General features: G+C 48.1%; 1 protein-coding gene across 2 annotated transcripts in view; it reads left to right on the forward strand.

Moving 5' to 3' along the window:
- The first annotated feature begins 5789 nt into the window (after positions 1-5789).
- The window catches only part of LOC310708448 (carboxyl-terminal PDZ ligand of neuronal nitric oxide synthase protein-like), a 78163-nt gene continuing 65878 nt past the window's right edge, over positions 5790-18074 (forward strand). Inside the window, exon 1 of one of the 2 annotated variants that reach the window (XM_083506813.1) lies at positions 5790-6024. In XM_083506813.1, coding sequence (XP_083362939.1) covers positions 5902-6024 — 123 coding nt within the window. In that variant the 5' untranslated portion in view covers positions 5790-5901. The remainder of the gene's footprint in view (positions 6025-18074) is intronic. The other variant, XM_083506812.1, reaches the window with a different exon arrangement.

Here is an 18074-nt window from a genome sequence, read left to right on the forward strand (position 1 = left end):
TAAATGAAGGAAAGATTAATATTTACGAGGGACAGATATATTCCGAAATTTAATTACTCGTTCCGTGGCCACACCTGATTTCATCAAGGCTTCCCCATTCTAGCTGATGGTTCTTCAACAAATTTCCACTTGTGACACATGGGAATTCAAATCTGCATAACAGACAACATTTTAATGTGCATTGGTGGTTTTAAATGGTGATTTTAAAGTTGCTTTCTTTTCCCATGATGGTCGTTAGTCTCCCTGGGCTCTTAGGAGAAGAAGGGCAGGATACGAGAAAAACAACTTCAATTAATTTATTAAAACAAATCTCATCCAAAGCACTAGCTGCACTGACATTTCTGAGTCAAATCCTACAGTAATTATAGTGATATACATAACATCCAACACACCAAAACCTCTCCTGCAATCATCCCTCGACTGGTTTTTCCTAAGAGCAACCCCTCTGGGCTCCAGTGCTTTCATACTGCTTGGCATTTCGTAGTAGGAAAGGAATTATAGGACAGTAAGTCACATTTTCCTAACTTTCTAGCTACGGAGATAGCAGGGAATGTGGCCAAAGCTGAGGTGGAAGGAAAGCTAGGTACATAGCTGTCAACTTACAGATCTGAAAATAAGGGATCAGCAGCCAAAATAAGGGATTTTCCGAACACAGGTATCTTCAACTTCTGAGCCCCTCCGAGCCAGAGGCAGAAAACCCAGCCAGCAGCCAAATGAAGCCTCAAGTGGTGGTTCCCACAGCGCAGCAACCCGGCAAAGGGGATGCAGCAAGGGAAACCACCGTCACCTCTCCACTGGGAAGCGCTGAGCAAAGGTGAGTCCCCAGGCAACGTGGCCAATTTGATTGGCACAAGGCATGCAAGCTCCACCCCTCAGTCGTTCTTAGACTCCTTATTGGGTGAGCAACGCAGCCAAGCAACACAGTTGGAGCCTCCCTCCTTCCTGGCCGGAAGGGAGGGAGGGAGAGGAGCTGCTTCCTTTGAAACCCGGGAAATTTAAGGGACATCATCAATAAGGGACAGCAGTGGAACACGGCACTGGGATAAGGGAGTGTCCCACCAAATAAGGGACAGTTGACAGCTATGGCTAGGTAGGCAAAAGTAAAAGGTAAAGGACCGCTGGTAACGTCCAGTCAAAGGTGACTATGAGGTTGCGGCGCTCATCTCGCTTTCAGGCCGAGGAGGCCAGTGTTTGTCCACAGACAGTTTCCGGGTCATGCGGCCAGCAGCACTAAACTGCTTCTGGCGCAACAGGACACTGTGACGGAATCCAGAGTGCACGGAAATGCCGTTTACCTTCCCACCGCAACAGTACCTATTTATCTACTTGCACTGGCGTGCTTTCAAACTGCTGGGTTTACAGGAACTGAGACAGAGCAACGGAGAACCCAGTCACGGGGATTCGAACCGCCAACCTTCTGATCAGCAAGCCCAAGTGGCTCTGTGGTTTAGACCACAGCACCACCCACGTCCCATGCATCCCTATACTATCCAGACACCATGGAAACATTGGGTGTCCTGCCCAGTGGTTCCAGTTCCAGCACATGGAGGCCCAAGCTGGTGCCTGGCCATGAATCTCCTCTCCCCATTTTTAATCTGATTTCCACAGCGGTTGTGGCTCAAGTCCTTTTGGTCACTTTTGATTGCCTTGTTCCTTCACTGTTTGAGCACACATGATTTTCAGTGTGCAGTCAGGCTTCCCTTGCATCTCTTCCAAGGGAGATTCTCCTATTCTTATACCCAAGGTGAGGGTTCCATAGGAACCCAGGGGAAGAACAGACTGGGATTGTGGTCAGTTATTGGGCTGAATGATAGGGACGCGGGTGGCGCTGTGGGTTAAACCACAGAGCCTAGGACTTGCCAATCAGAAGGTCGGCGGTTCGAATCCCCGCGACAGGGTGAGCTCCCGTTGCTCGGTCCCTGCTCCTGCCAACCTAGCAGTTCGAAAGCATGTCAGACTGCAAGTAGATAAATAGGTACCCCTCCAGCGGGAAGGTAAACGGTGTTTCTGTGTGCTGCTCTGGTTCACCAGAAGCGGCTTAGTCATGCTGGCCACATGACCCGGAAGCTGTCTGCGGACAAACGCTGGCTCCCTCGGCCTATAGAACGAGATGAGCACGCAACCCCAGAGTCGGTCACGACTGGACCTAATGGTCAGGGGTCCCTTTACCTTTACCTATTGGGCTGAATGACCAACTACCTCAGATGGTGCCATTTTGACAGGCGAGAGACTATTTGAACCTCTCCGAAACATCTCATCCTGCCACAGAGCACAGACAAGATACTAAAGGAGGCCTCATATAACAATGGCTGTTGCACCCTTCTTTCCCACCCCCAGCCTTCATGGCAGGTACAGTGTGCATTGCTGGTCCTGTCTCTTTTTACATCGCAGATTCCTGCAATCTTGCCCATTCCCCGCTCTCACGAGGTTGGTTTTCCTATCGCTTGACATACCAGCTTCTCCAGGGAAGATCCCAAGTTAAGATGCTCATATGCAAAGCGAAAGGACAACAGCCACCATAGAAGGAATACATTGATTTTAGTCCGAGAGCTCTACTGGATAAGAAGTTAGGCCTCAAACACCTCTGAAAGGTGCAAAAACACAGCACTGGAATATTTCCGCTTCTGCAAAAGACATTTCCTTTTCAGGAAAACGAGAAAAGGCTCTCTCAATGGCAAAACCTTGTTCTTAGTGGATCTGAAAACAGCCAGAAATCTTCCTCAGCATTTAAAATGAGTTGGTGTGAGAAGCCATTTCTTGGGAGCTGCTGGAAATATCTCTTGCCGATTTCCCCCAAACACTCGACAGGTGGCACCAGAGCTTGGCTTTTATGGGAGGCCAGTATAGCTGATTCGGCCTTGAAAAGGGTGAAGCGAACACAGCTTACAATTTTCCTATCGGAGCGAAGCTTTGGAAAGGAGCTTGGAGGCAGAATTCTAGGTCCCCGTCAGAGCCCCCACATTTTCCTGGTTTCAGGGAGGAAGCACAAGGACTGGGGTGCCGGAGGGGGGGGGTGTCAACAGTTGCCTAGAGTTGCCAAAAAAGGTGCCACATGTTTAACCACCTTGGACTAGGAAATGTTGTACAGCATAGATTCATGGATTGACATCTGATGAATTGGGTTGCACTCAATAAAAGCTTCTGCCATAATCACCTGGTATTCTTTAAGGTGCCATCAAACTCTTCGCCCTGTCTCCACTGCTGATTAGGGGATGCTGAGGCGAATTAATTATTACTTGGGTGTGTGTGTTATTGGGTTGTTGTTTTTATTCTGATCTTTTCTGTGAACCGCCCTGAGACCTCCGGGTATAGGGAGGAATAAACTCAATAATTAACAAAATAATAATAATAATAATAATTACTTAGGCTAGGGCAGCTGCAAATGTTCTACACATTTCCACAGTGGGACAGTAAGGAAAACAATGCAAATCTCCTTCAGGAGAAGACGACTGTCTATGCCTGTTGATCACTCAGCATTAGTCTGAAAAGCAGGCAGGGCGTTATTAAGACTCGTATAAGCGATGACAAACCTAGACAGCATCTTAAAAAGCAGAGACAAAGGTCCATATAGTTAAAGCTATGGTTTTCCCAATAGTGATGTATGGAAGTGAGAGCTGGACCATAAAGAAGGCTGATCGCCAAAGAATAGATGCTTTTGAATTATGGTGTTGGAGGAGACTCTTGAGAGTCCCATGGACTGCAAGAAGATCAAACCTATCCATTGTGAAGGAAATCAGCCCTGAGTGCTCACTGGAAGGACAGATCCTGAAGCTGAGGCTCCAAGACTTTGGCCACCTCATGAGAAGACTCCCTGGAAAAGACCCTGATGCTGGGAAAGATTGAGGGCACAAGGAGAAGGGGACGACAGAGGACGAGATGGTTGGACAGTGTTCTTGAAGATACCAGCATGAGTTTGACCAAACTGCAGGAGGCAGTGGAAGACAGAAGTGCCTGGCGTGCTCTGGTCCATGGGTTCACGAAGAGTCGGACACGACTAAACGACTAAACAACAATAAATATTATTCCTGCCCCTCCTTATTAGTGATGCAGTATACCTCTATATTCCTTCTAGAAGCCTCATTGTTGGGTACAGCATCTTGCTAATGTGGCATAATAATCCTTCAAGCCCCATAATAAAGTGTTGGGATCCTTGTGTGGCATGCATTGCTATCCCAAAAGGCAAGAACGGCAGCTTTGAAGTGCATTGGAGCAGTTGCCTACATCGATTAATGAATCAGGGCAGAACTGGGAGTGCAGAAAAAGAAATCCTGCTGGCAGAGATTATAGTGGGAATGGACAACCACTGTGTCGTGATCTTTGCACACAGAAGGCCCCGAGAGCAAGGTCACACACCCAGCACAACCACCCACATTTGCAATAAAATAATAAACGGATTTATTTCGTTTTTCAGCTTCAAACTTTACAGTCACATATCCAACTGAAATGGGGTTTAAAATTCACAGCATGTTATATGTTGAAAGAAAATTATATGAAAATGATGTGCTGTTAGCTGTGCTTTTCTTCTGGGGCGTACGCAGACCCCTAAACATTTTGTGAATCTAAGTCTGGCCTCCTTGAGGGGCAGTATTTCAACATGAGTAGGAAAATAGAGTCCCCCTAAACGTTATTTTTAGGAGGGGAAAGCATTTAACTTTTGCTAGTCAGTTAGCAAAAAAAATGTATAAAACAGGGTCAAATGTACGCTGGAAATGTAAGGAAAAAGAAGGCACCTTTTATCCTATGTGGTGGAAATGTAAGGTAGTAAAAGAATTTTGGGAAATGATATATAATGAGTTAAAAAAAATGTTTAACATAACCTTTGCTTTTAAAAAAGAAGCCTTCCTTTTAGGAATTCTAGGTGCCGATATCCCAAGGGAGCAGAAAAGACTATTTATGTATGCAACCACGGCTGTGCGGGTGTTATTGGACCAGAGATGGGGAAAAGCTTCACTTGTTTTTTCCTCTCTCAGACATTTTATACTGTATAGTTTGCGGCCGACCACTCCACCTGGCAAAAAAGAGGACTTCACTTTGCAATTGACACGAAGCATACTGTATGTAGATTTGTGCAAATCTTCTGCAAGGGCTGACTTCCTTCCCCCTCTTTCTGCGGTTCCTTCAATTTATTTTTTAATAACTGCTGCATATCCAAATTAATTTACTTTACTCATTTAATTATCTACTCTGCAGGCTATTGCAACAATCCTGCCAATGTTTTTATCCGTTTGCAATTTATTCAAGGAAACATTTCCATTCTTCTATAAAAAGTTCATCTTGATTTCTTATTCTTCCGGTAACTTTCGCCATCTCTGCATATTCTAGAAGTATTTTTTATTATCCATTCTCCCTTTGCTTCTTTCCATTTTCGGGCAAGTAGCATTCTTGCCGCTGCAGTCGCATACATGAATAAATTTCTATATAATTTAGGCTCGAATTCCCAGTCCAGTTTCAAGTCGGCGCCCCCCCCCCCCCAGGTACCGCCCGGCTTCTCCCTTTGCGCCGGAGCCGCCGACTCGACGGCTTTTCCTGCTACACGGAAGCCGCCTTGGGGGTCCTATCGCTTTTCCGACCCCCAGGACCGAGAGAGGGTGGTCCGGACGGAGAGGAAGCGCGCCCGACGGGTCTCCTTGGCCAGGACGGCGCGCCGCCGCTCGACAGCTGCGCCGATCGCGGACGGGGCGGGCGCAGCTTCGCCCGGCCGCGCGGCTCCTCCTTCCCGGGCGGCGCATGCCGGGAAGCGGCGGCGGCGTGCGCTCTCCCGACCGGAGCTTCCTCGGGGCGGTGCCGTCCCGGGGCCCGCCTCCCCGGGTTGAGGCCGAGGGGCCGCCGCCGGACCGAGGGAGCGCCAGGACAGCGCGATCGCCCGTCCGCCTGCGCCTTCCCGCCGCCCTCCTCCCCGCGATGCCCGTCGGGGCCTCCCCGTCGGCCAAGACCCGCTACAGCCTGGTGGACGACCGGCACGACCTGCGCGTCCCGCTGCACAACGACGACGCCTTCCAGCACGGCATCGCCTTCGAGGCCAAGGTAGGCGCCCAGCGAGAGGGCTCCTGAGCGCGTACAGAAAGCCTCTCCCTTCCGAGGCGCGCGCTCGGGAGCGCTTCTCCCAGCGGTGCTTGGTGGGGAGGGCAATTGGCCTCATCTGTTGCTTGGGATGAGGTTGTGCGCTCTGCACGTGCTCCAGAGCACCCTTGCTCCGCATCTGGATGCCAGCCTCGACGGGGGAGAAGGGAGTGGATGGGCGAGCCCGGGTTCGAGTCGAAGGAAAGAGCGCTTTGGACGGGGGGGGGGTGTTCCTGCTGTCTCGCAAGGCTTGCCCGTGCCAAGGTGAGGAGGTGCTTCCGAGTCTGCTTGTGCCCCGCGCAAAGGGCACGAGGTCTGCCCAGGGAGTGGGCATCGAGCGAGCTGCCTTTCCTGGGCGCCCCTTCCTGGTGCCCTTTGGTGGGATCTCCAATAATAACCTCAAATATACCAATTTATAATACAGTTATTAATAGCGATAGCCTGCTGGGATCTCCGAGTCCCAGAGTGGCACCTGGCTCCGCTCGGGAGCAGGTGCCCTTTGTCTCTTGTTTGCCAAGCAGGCAGGTGTGCCCTCTTCTTCCCCTCCCTGCCTGGAGAGAAACAGGGCAGCTCTTACCCACCTGCCCTCTCCGCTCTTGGCTTGCTCTGAATCAGGAGGGGAGGCCCTGGGCAAAGGCAGCTGGGCATCTCAGGTTGCTGGTGCCAGCTTTGTGCTGGGGTCCCTGCCATGGCACCCTCAGGAGCTGCTCCCTTCATCGCAAGGGGCAAGGGGGGGGGGCTTTTGCTTCTCCCCTCCCCTTTTAAAAGGGCATAGAGTTGAAGGACGAAGTTGAAACTCGCTTTGCTTTCCAGTCCTCGGTCAGTCAGAGTGATGGAGAGAAAGGGTGGGTGGGTGTGATTCTGGGGGGAGAAAGATGGTGCGGGGGGGGGGGAAATGTGGGGTGCCACCAGAGCCGAAGGAGAGGGGTGACATCTTCTTCTTCTTCTTCGGCGATCACTCGTAGCCGAGTAAGATTGTCTTCCATAAACACGGTTTTAACAATGAGTCCATAAGTGACTGTGGAGGCCGATTCTGGATCCACACGTCCTTCCACAGTGGGGACATTGGTTTCCGGGCGGGAGTTGATCACGGTGTGGATTTGCCAAGCGTGCCTTCCTCTTAGCGCGTTTCTCCCTTGCGTCCTGAGTTTGAGTGTCTTCCGAGCCCATGACACCTTTGGTAAAGACTGTTCTCCAATTGGAGCGCTCGCAGGCCAGTGTTTCCCAGTTGTCGGTGTTTATACTACATTTTTTTAGATTTGCCTCGAGAGAGTCTTTAAACCTCTTTTGTTGACCACCAGCATTACGCTTTCCGTTTTTTAAGTTCGGAATAGAGCTTTGGATGATGATTGGGTGACATAGTACTTGAGAAAGGAGGCTGGATCCAGTAAAACGAGTACCTGTTGAAATTGCATTTTTAAAATGTGTCGTTCCCCCCCCAGCAACCCCTGTCCTGCTTCACCCTTCACCTCAGCCAGAAAGCTTTCTCTCTGCCACATACTTTGGCACAGCCTCATAATGTACCCTGACTGCGTTATGCTGATCGCCCATTGCTTAAAACAATGACAACAACCTAAATGAGAACAAAAACGATGACAACAACCTATTGCTCATTCCGCCTCTAAAGCATGCAACATTGGCCTTATTATTATTATGTATTGAATTTATATACCGCCCTATACCTGGGAGTCTCAGGGCGGTTCGCAGAATAAAATCAAGATATAAAACCACAAAATACATAAGAAAAACAACAACCCAATAGCTCCCTCAAAAAAAAAAAAAAAATAAAAGGGCATAGGATGTCAATCAGGTCAACCAAAGGAATGTGTTTGGCTGGCGCCTAAAGGTGTCTAATGAAGGCGCCAGGCGAACTTCCCCGGGGAGAACATTCCACAGACAGGGAGCCACTGCAGAAAAGGCCCCGTTCTCGTGTTGCCACCCTCTAGACCTCTCAAGGAGGAGGCACACGAAAGAGGGCCTCAGAAGATGATCTCAGGGTCTGGGTAGGTTCATATGGAAAGAGGCTGTCTTTGAGGTGCTGCAGTCCTGAAGGTTTTATAGGTCAAAACCAGCACTTGGAATTGGGCCCGGAAACTAATTGGTAGCCAGTGCAGTTGGACCAGGATCGGTGTAATATGCTCAAACCGTCTTGCTCCGGTGAGCAACCTGGCTGCTGAATTTTGCCTTATCATAAGGCAAGCAAGGGCAGGAAGCAACGGAAGACAGAAGCAGGCATTGCATCTTAGCAGTGCCAGGGAGAGGAGTGTGGGAATAGTTTGGACTCATGGATAGAGCAGTAGGCCATCTGGTGTGGGGCTCTGTACGGAGACAACTTACCCATGTGAGTAAGTGTAGGAGGGGAACAAAATGGGCAAGTGAGGAAATTTGAGCGTCCATGGAGGGAATATTGTGATCTGCTTTGGAAAGACACTTGGTTTTGCAAAGCAGCATGCATTAAATAAATCAATAAATCAAATTAGGCGGACGTATTGCGGCAAACAACAGGGACGCGGGTGGCGCTGTGGGTTAAACCACAGAGCCTAGGGCTTGCCGATCAGAAGCTTGGCGGTTTGAATCCCTGCGACGGGGTGAGCTCTCGTTGCTCGGTCCTTGCTCCTGCCAACCTAGCAGTTCGAAAGCACATCAAAGTGCAAGTAGATAAATAGGTACCGCTCCGGCGGGAAGGGAAACGGCGTTTCCGTGCACTGCTCTGGTTTCGCCAGAAGCGGTTTAGTCATGCTGGCCACATGGCCCGGAAGCTGTACGCCGGTTCCCTCGGCCAATAAAGCGAGATGAGCGCCGCAACCCCAGAGTTGGTCACGACTGGACCTAATGGTCAGGGGTCCCTTTACATTTACCTATTGCAGCAAACAGACTCTGGGAGTTTTGTAACGTGCACCAACACAGAATCACAAAAAAGTCCACACCAGCAATTGGTACCCAGATGTCCGTTCCTGCTTATGTATGTTCCATCCTATGTGTTATCCAACTTAATGCTACATTTCCATGTTGGATTTCCATGTAAGTAATATTCAGGAATGATGCCTTATTATGTGTTTGGACAGGTGCTCTATTGCCCTCTAAACATTAGACTGCTGTTTGTCTCCCATAATCATTTCTCCCCCTCTTAAATTGCATGCAGTGATTATTTTCTTTTTTTAAAAAAAGCATCAGGTTAGGCACATTTCCACCTGTTCACCAATCCCCCGTTCATTCTTTGTGTAGTTGTGAGGCAGGGTTCTGACATCGCCCAGCCCTGACTAGTTCTGAATGTTGTCGCTGTTTTATTAATTTTTTCATTTTACATGTGCATCAAAGCAATTACCGGTAACAAACATGTCATTAAAACATTATAGAATGTCATTATTGCTCTCTGCTATCATCATGAATTTGCACGTGTGACACAGACACTTCTGGCTATACGGGGCCTTGTGTTCATTTTTTAATTTTTATTTTCGTAAGCTGGCAACATGGGTTATGATGAACTTTAAAGCACTAGCAGGCTTGCAAATAGTTGCTTTCCTGGTTGCTTAGGACAAATAAGAATTGCCTAGGTAACCAGGCAAGAACTTAGCTCTTTCTTGAGCACAAATGAATCACACAGATATGTTGGGGCGGGCAGACTAGGGTTTTTGTTTTGTTTATGATAGATATTTAGTTAGAGTTAAATAATGTGGAGGGTGTTATTATTTTTGTTTGTTACTATGTTGTGCAGTTTTGTGTTTTTATATTGTAAACTGCCCTGTGAGCCCTGGATAAAAGGTGAAATAAAATATATGAATGAATCAATAAAATAAGAGTTGGGCAGATTTTCAAATGTTGATTATTGTTAAGAAATTAACTGCACTGGAACAACAAAATGGTTTTGACTTTTCACAACTCTCCATAATGTAATGTCTCACTTGCAGCAGTATTTCGTATGTTTACTTCAGTCGGCGCCTCTCACCTTCCATGGGGCAAGCAGAATTTAGTTCTACACATCTCGTTGCATCGTTTCCCAAGCTTGGAATTTTAATGGGACTCCCTTCTGACTAGATTGCATTCACTTTTCTGATGTTTCCTTACCTGATTTTTTGAATACGTTTTATGCCATCTTTCCCGTGACGTAAAAGCCACTTCTAGAAATCTAGTGGGAGTTTAGCACTCATTTCCATGTTAAACTGCTTCTGGGGAGGAAAAATCAGTTTGCAGTATTGTTAACCTGGAAAATCACAGGAGTTTTGCACTGCAGTTTGGCAAGGTTTTCATGGCTCAAGCCGTGTGATGAATTTTGGGCTGATATTCCGGCACACAGTTATTTCCTGCCAATTTTGTGAGTGAAATGGGGACAGAGGGACTGGAGACAGAAGCCCTGCTGTAGAATCAAGATCAATGAAATGCCGAATCTTCTTGTCAGCTGGGGAGATGGTTGTCCCATCAGCTGGCCTTATTTGAGGACTGTAGCCATTAATTAAGATATTGCTTCCCATTGCTAGAATGAAGTGGACAGGACAGTGATGGGTGCAAAACACGACCAGATCCAGATGTTCTCTGGGTGATATGTGACTGAGTGTGTGGTTGACGGACACCATTAAAGGAACATCAGAGATGTTGCTCTTCTCTGTGTGTATATGTGTTAATGCTCAGGATCCATGATGTCAAGTGCAAAGCATGGAGATTCTGAGCTGTACTGAAAAATGTAATGTGTAAATGGCCTTTAAAGGGTATTGCAACTCTTAAGATGGGCAGTTCCAAGGTGCTGGCATTTTAGGCCATCTTCTGAATTTGCACTGCTTGCCCTTGAATTTCTTCGGAAGGTTCAGTTCTTTTTGGCAGGCTCAGTTCTTCCGCCTCTCCACAGTTACACACATTAGCCTTGCTGACATATTTAGCATTCAATATTTCCATAGCTTGATATACAAAGTTCCTCTGATACTGATGTTTCCAAATGGTGGATTTTCCCAGAAATGTTTGAGTAATCTTTCTGCATCCTTCTGACAACCTGTGTTGGTGCTTTAGCAATGCGCTGTGGTCTAAACCACTGAGCCTCTTGGGCTTGCCGATCAGAAGGTCAGTAGTTTGAATCCCCATGACGGAGTGAACTCCCGTTGTCCTGTCCCAGCTCCTGCCAACCTACCAGTTCAAAAGTACGCCAGTGCAAGTAGATAAATAGGTACCACAGTGGCGGGAAGGTGAACAGCATTTCCGTGCGCTCTGGCTTCCGTCATGGTGTCCTGTTGCGCCAGAAGCGGTTTAGTCATGCTGGCCACATGACCCAGAAAGCTGTCTGCGGACAAACACTGGCTCCCTCAGCATGAAGCAAGATGAGCACCGCAACCCCATAGTCTCATTTGATTGGACTTAACCGTCCAGGGGTCCTTTACCCTATTCCCTCTCCCGCTGCTTTAAGTCTGAAAGAGCCCAAAGTATTGGTGTTTGCAAGCAGGCTGTTCTGTTGTGCCAGAGGGGGCCAGATTCCTGTTGGAGGTTCCATTCCACCTTTTGGTTCAGACGTGGAACTATTTCACGGCACATGTCTGTTTACATTCCAGCACTGTTTGCTGGCATAAGCGGAACATCCATTGTGTTGCTTTTGCTTTTGCTTCTCTGTCTGTCTCGGAAGGACGGCAAAGAGAGACGACATGTTCCTTTGTCTTGATTTATGTTTAATAAATCCGTAGTTTGTTTAGTATGTCTTCATATGCCTCAAGCCTCTTTCATTGCTCAGTTTTGCTCTGCGAAATAAACTGTGTCCATGTCAGCAGACTTGGGTCACTGATTTATGTCGCACCAGAGGTCGGAGGATCTTCGCAGCGTGACGGTTGGAAGGAGACGATCAAGCTAGGGGCTAGCCAGCTGGCCTTTTGACCCACGGGGTAGCAGTAAGACTGTGCTTTTAGAGCTGGACAACTGCACTGACCTCTCATTATTCCCCACCCCCCTTCTGCCATTATCTAGCATTGGGAACAACAACAACAACAACAACAACAACAACAACAACAACAACAATAATAATTTATTATTTATACCCCGCCCATCTGACTGGGCTTCCCCAGCCACTCTGGGTGGCTTCCAAAAGAATATTAGAATACTATAATACATCAAACATTAAAAGCTTCCCGAAACAGGGCTGCCTTCAGATGTCTTCTAAAAGCCTGGTAGTTGTTGTTCTCTTTGACATCTGGTGGGAGGGTGTTCCACAGGGAAGGCGCCACTACTGAGAAGGCCCTCTGCCTGGTTCCCTGTAACTTGGCTTCTCACAGTGAGGGAACCTCCAGAAGGCCCTCGGTGCTGAACCTCAGTGTCCGGGTAGAACGATGGGGGTGGAGACGCTCCTTCAGATATACTGGACCGAGGCTGTTTAGGGCTTTAAAGGTCAGCACCAACACTTTGAACTGTGCTTGGAAACGTACTGGGAGCCAATGCAGGTCTTTCAAGACCGGTGTTATATGGTCTCGGCGGCCGTTCCCAGTCACCAGTCTGGCTGCTGCATTCTGGATTAGTTGTAGTTTCCGGGTCACCTTCAAAGGTAGCCCCACGTAGAGCGCATTGCAGTAATCCAAGTGGGAGATAACCAGAGCATGCACCACTCTGGCGAGACAGTCCGCAGGCAGATAGGGTCTCAGCCTACGTACCAGATGGAGCTGGTAAACAGCTGCCCTGGATACAGATTTGACCTGTGCCTCCATGGACAGCTGTGAGTCCATGGACAGCTGTGAAGGTGAGATCATGAATGCCCATTTTCCCTGAGGTGGAACACAGTGGGGAAGTGGGTATTGGATCTTGTAGCTCTGGGAGGAGTGCAACAGGAAGACAAGAAACTTGGAGAACCTCCAAGCTCGACACAGTCTTTCCCAGTGATCTGGGAATCCTGACTGTTGGAAATAGATAGGAATGCATCGCTAGTTTTCCTATAATATCTGGGCTAATTTGATCGAAGGAGGGTGACTTGCCCAAGGTCTTGCCTGAGATAGGTCAGGCCTGAAGCTGTGCTTTCCAGATCTAAGCCCAACTTGTCATCAGTTCCTACTGGGCACAGAGCCAGTACAGTGGTACCTCGGGTTACAGACGCTTCAGGTTATAGACTCCACTAACCCAGAAATAGTACCTCAGGTTAAGAACTTTGCTTCAGGATGAGAACAGAAATTGTGCGGCGGCAGTGGGAGGCCCCATTAGCTAAAGTGGTACCTCAGGTTAAGAACAGTTTCAGGTTAAGAATGGACCTCCGGAACGAATTAAATTCTTAACCCAAGGTACCACTGTAAAACTCCACAACTGGATGTTCATAAACAAAGCACCATCTTCATGCCATCTGTGTATAAGACAGCTTTTCACAGCGGTGGCTAAGCTCTGCCCACCATGGGGCTATTGGGTTCCCCCCAGATCTCCCCCAATCGCTGCCCAGGCTGGCCGGCTGGGGCTGATGGAAGTTGGATCCCAATGACACCCAAAAGGCCACAGATCTGCCACCCACATTGTACAACTGCTACACTCTGTAAAAACTCTTTGCTGAAATATTTTGGCAGCAGGTTCCTCCGCCCAGTTTGGGGTGAGTTAATTACTACTCTCTCTAAATCCCATTTCCTCTGGTTTTGAACTGTGGAGCAATTCATTTCATGTCGGAAACAACGACGACAAAAAGTTCACAAAGGAGAGCGGGGTGGTGGCAGGCAGGTGGGCAAATGCCAGCTCTCTGGCTTTTTAAATACCGTATTTTTTGCTCTATAAGACACACCAGACCATAAGACTCACGTAGTTTTTGGAGGAGGAAAACAAACAAACAAAATATTCTGAATCATCTCAGAAGCCAGAATAGCAAGAGGGATCACTATGCAGTGAAAGTAGCAATCCCTCTTGCTGTTCTGGCTTCTGGGATAGCTGTGCAGCCTGCATTCACTCCATAAGACGCACACACATTTCCCCTTACTTTTTAGGAGGGAAAAAGTGAGTCTTATAGAGCAAAAAATACGGTACCTTCCGACAGTTCTACATGTTTTATTTTGCAACCAGGACGTGGGTGGCGTTGTGGTCTGAACCACAGAGCCTCTTGGGCTTGCCGATCAGAAGGTTGGCGGTTTGAATCCCCGTGATGGGGTGAGCTCCTGTTGCTCTGTCCCAGCTCCTGCGTTTCCATGCGCTCTGGTTTCCCTTGCGCCAGAAGCGGTTTAGTTCTGCTGGCCACATGACCCGGAAAGCTGTCTGTGGACAAACGCCGGCTCCCTCGGCCTGAAAGCGAGATGAGCGCCGCAACCCCAGAGTCGGTCACGACTGGACCTAATGATCAGGGATCCCTTTACCTTTGCCAACTACTGAAGTAAAATATTACTGAGCATGAACTATGCACATCAGATATTTAAAGAATATTCTCTATTAACATTTGTAAATAATAATTATGAGAATTTTTGGAAGCAACACTCTTAGGACGGGCAGAAATTCAGCAGATGATGTTTTCCCCATCGTTGCTAACGCATGGCTGAATTCTTAGTAAAGGTAAAGGTAAAGGGACCCCAGACAGTTAAGTCCAGTCATGAACAACTCTGGGGTTGCGGCGCTCATCTCGCTTTACTGGCCAAGGGAGCCGGCGTTTGTCCGCAGACAGTTTTTCCGGGTCATGTGGCCAGCATGACTAAGCTGCTTCTGGCAAACCAGAGCAGCGCACGGAAACGCTGTTTACCTTCCCGCTGGAGCGGTACCTATTTATCTACTTGCACTTTGATGTGCTTTCGAACTGCTAGGTTGGCAGGAGCTGGGACCGAGCTCACTCTGTCTTGAGGATTCGAACTGCTGACCTTCTGATGGGCAAGCCATCAGATTCTTACTACCTAGCTCTTAGGACTTAGTACTTCTTTTAAGAAACAAAAAACTCAAAACCTATTCACATGAAGAGTTAGACACAACTAAAAATAGTGGAATCATTGCGCTGAAGAACACCAACTCTTTATAGGACTGGACTGTGATCCATCCAGCTCCTCTGAGCGAATTGTAATTCTGGGTAACAGGTCTACTCAGATTGAAGTTTGCGTGTGAGATGATGAACTGTTTGGACATGTATGTGATTAGGTACAGTTAAAGAAAGATGGTTAAACATTGTGCAGCGTTGCCTTGTGCATAGTTTCTCAGCTATTCCATCCCATAACTGCCCACCCCCATGCATGTGCCTTTTCTCCATGCACGAGCCCTGATTAAGATATTCTGAAAGTTAAAGAGTAGGCAATTTAGGGTGTCGGCCTAAGTGCACAGCAGTTAGTGCCTGGCAAGGAGCGAGTTCAAGGAGCCTGCTTTGGTTGAGATGGAGATAAGGTAGGTGACAATTCCCTTGTGCCTCTCCTTGCCTCTTCCAGAATGTTTAGCGCTGGACCCAAATGCCTTCCAGTCCGGTTCCTTCTGCTACTCAGTGCAAGATTGGTTCTAATCTGCATTTGGGACTATAATTGTAAAGCGTTCCTGTTTCTCAAATTGCAGGGAGTACGATTTTGAATTAAGTACGAGGAACCTGAAAGGGGAGTTTAGAACCAGAACTGGCTCCCCAGGAGGTTGTGAAATCATCTGACTTGAGGAAGTTTTCCAGAAAGGAGAAGTTACTGGGGTGGTTTGGACATAGGTGGTCACAGGGGCTTGGAAATGGTGTAAAAGGATGGGAAAATGATTCCCCCAACCATGAAAGCCTTTTCTCCCCAAGCAATTGAGGGGGAGGGTGAAAGTGGAGTACAAGGGCCCAGTACAGACCCTCCAATTGTCCCTATTTTCCAGGGACAGTCCCAGATTTACAGAAGCCATCCCGGTTTCTGATTTGATCCCGGAATGTCCCGGTTTTTCTTAGGACATGCCAGTTTTCATCAGTGAAATGTTGGAGGGTCTGGAGTGACCCACAAGTCAAGGAGATAAGATACAGCCTTTATCTTATCTTAAGATACAGTGGTGCCCCGCAAGATGAATGCCTCGCAAGACGGAAAACTCGCTAGACGAAAGAGTTTTCTGTTTTGGAGGTGCTTCGCAAAACGAATCTCCTATGGGCTTGCTTCGCAAGACGACAATGTCTTGCGAGTTCCTGCGGGGGTTTTTTCCTCCCCCCCCTTTTTCTAAGCCGCTAAGCCGCTTATCAGCTGATCCGATCAGCCGATAAGCCGCTAATAGCGCTAATCTGCTAATCTGTCAATAGGCTTGCTTCGCAAGACGAAAAAACCGCTAGACGAAGAGAATCACAGAACGGATTCTTTTCATCTTGCACTGTACAGACATCTGCCCTGTATTGGGTAGGTTTTTTTAATGCTTAATATTTCATTATGTTTATTTATTTGGTTTTTCAGATCACAGTTTTACAACCACATATCCAACATGCAACATAAAAAACAAGATCCCGAAGAATCTCCTGGACTGCTCCCCTTTGTGGGTCCTATTGTTAATCATTTCCTCCTGTATCTTTTATAATAATCCAATTCTTTTATCTCTCGATTATATCCGAAATTCACCATTAAACTGCAAGTCATATTCCAACCCTACAAATTATTTTAACTGTTTACAATGGTCTTTAAGATAAATTATGAATTTTCCCCATTTCGGCATAAGCCATCAACTTTATCTTCGGGGCTTCATCTTCTTTTCATCTCTGGGCCAATAACACCCGTGCAGCCATGGTCACATACATAAATAGTCTTTTCTGCTCCCTTGGGATTTCGGCACCTAAAATTCCTAAAAGAAAGGCCCCATGGGTTTTTTTTATAGAAAAAGTTATTTTAAATATTTTTTCCAGTTCATTATATATCAGTTTGCCTCCCCTTTGCACATATCTAAAGCAGATATGTCAGTCAGGATTCTCTTCCGATAGAAAAGGGGTTTAACAGGTGGGTGGTGTCCAGGGCCGCCTTAAGCACATCCGGCGCCGTGGTGCAAAGATCCCTCCGGCACCACCCCCTGGGCAACTCCAAAACAAGGGAGGGGGTGGTGGAAAATGTCCTATGCCTCTCCCACTGCCCCGATCCCCGGCGTGGCGGAGGCGATCAAGCAGGAAAACGTGCTGGCGGACATGCTCTCTGGTGTCAGAGCGCCCGAGAAGGCAGCCCAGGAAGGCTGCGCGCCACCTTTCACCAGAAAGCAGGAGAAGGACAATGACCGGGAGGAGGACTGTCTTTAGCAGATGCAGAGGTTTGGGAGGGAAGCTGCGCTCCCGCCAGCCATATACCGTATTTTTCGCTCCATAAGACGCACCCGACCATAAGACGCACCTACTTTTTAGAGGAGGAAAACAAGAAAAAAAATATTCTGAATCAAATGTTGTTAAAGAGGAAGGAGGAGGGAGGATCAGGCTAAGGAGGCACCGGTCAGTCCGCCCCTTTGGGGAAGCTGGATCTGCTGGCCACCTAACAGCGTTGTCCCTGCTGGGGGGATCGGAGGAGGCAGGCGAGACGAAGCGACACTCTTCAGCGAAGTGGGAGGAGGAAAGGAAGGGAGCCCTTAGGCTCCCTAAGGGCTCCCTTCCATCCCTCATCGTGCATCGCTGTGAAGGCAGCACAGCAAGAGGCGCTGCGCAGCTCTCGCTCTGCTGGGTTCAGCGACAGCTGCGCAGCCTGCATTCGGCCCATAAGACACACACACATTTCCCCTTCCTTTTTAGGAGGAAAAAAGTGTGTCTTATAGAGCGAAAAATACAGTAGTTGGCGGGGTGCAGCTGGCGGGCGTGCAGGAAAAGGGGAGGCTGCTGGCAAAGCCACGCAGCTCCCCCACTCGCTAGGGCGCCCCTGAGAGGCGTGCGCCCTTGCGCAACAGACCACTAAGACCAATGGGAAAGACGGCTCTGGTGATGTCTCTGAAACACTCTTTGTTGGGCCTACTTTAGCTGCTTATGTGCTGCTTATATGGGAAAGTTAAGGAGTGGAGAGAAGGGGTGGCTTTGTTGCTTAGCCTAGCACACAGCATGCGCCCCTTGATTTCTTAATGGTTCATTTTACATATCAAAAATCCCTGCATATTTTACAAAAACTATACCATTCCGCATTCCGTTATTGCATCCATGAAAACTTGTTTACACTGTTGAATTT

This window comes from Podarcis liolepis, assembly GCF_965112155.1.
Source record: "Podarcis liolepis genome assembly, chromosome: 6".
In the NCBI taxonomy this organism is placed as follows: domain Eukaryota; kingdom Metazoa; phylum Chordata; class Lepidosauria; order Squamata; family Lacertidae; genus Podarcis; species Podarcis liolepis.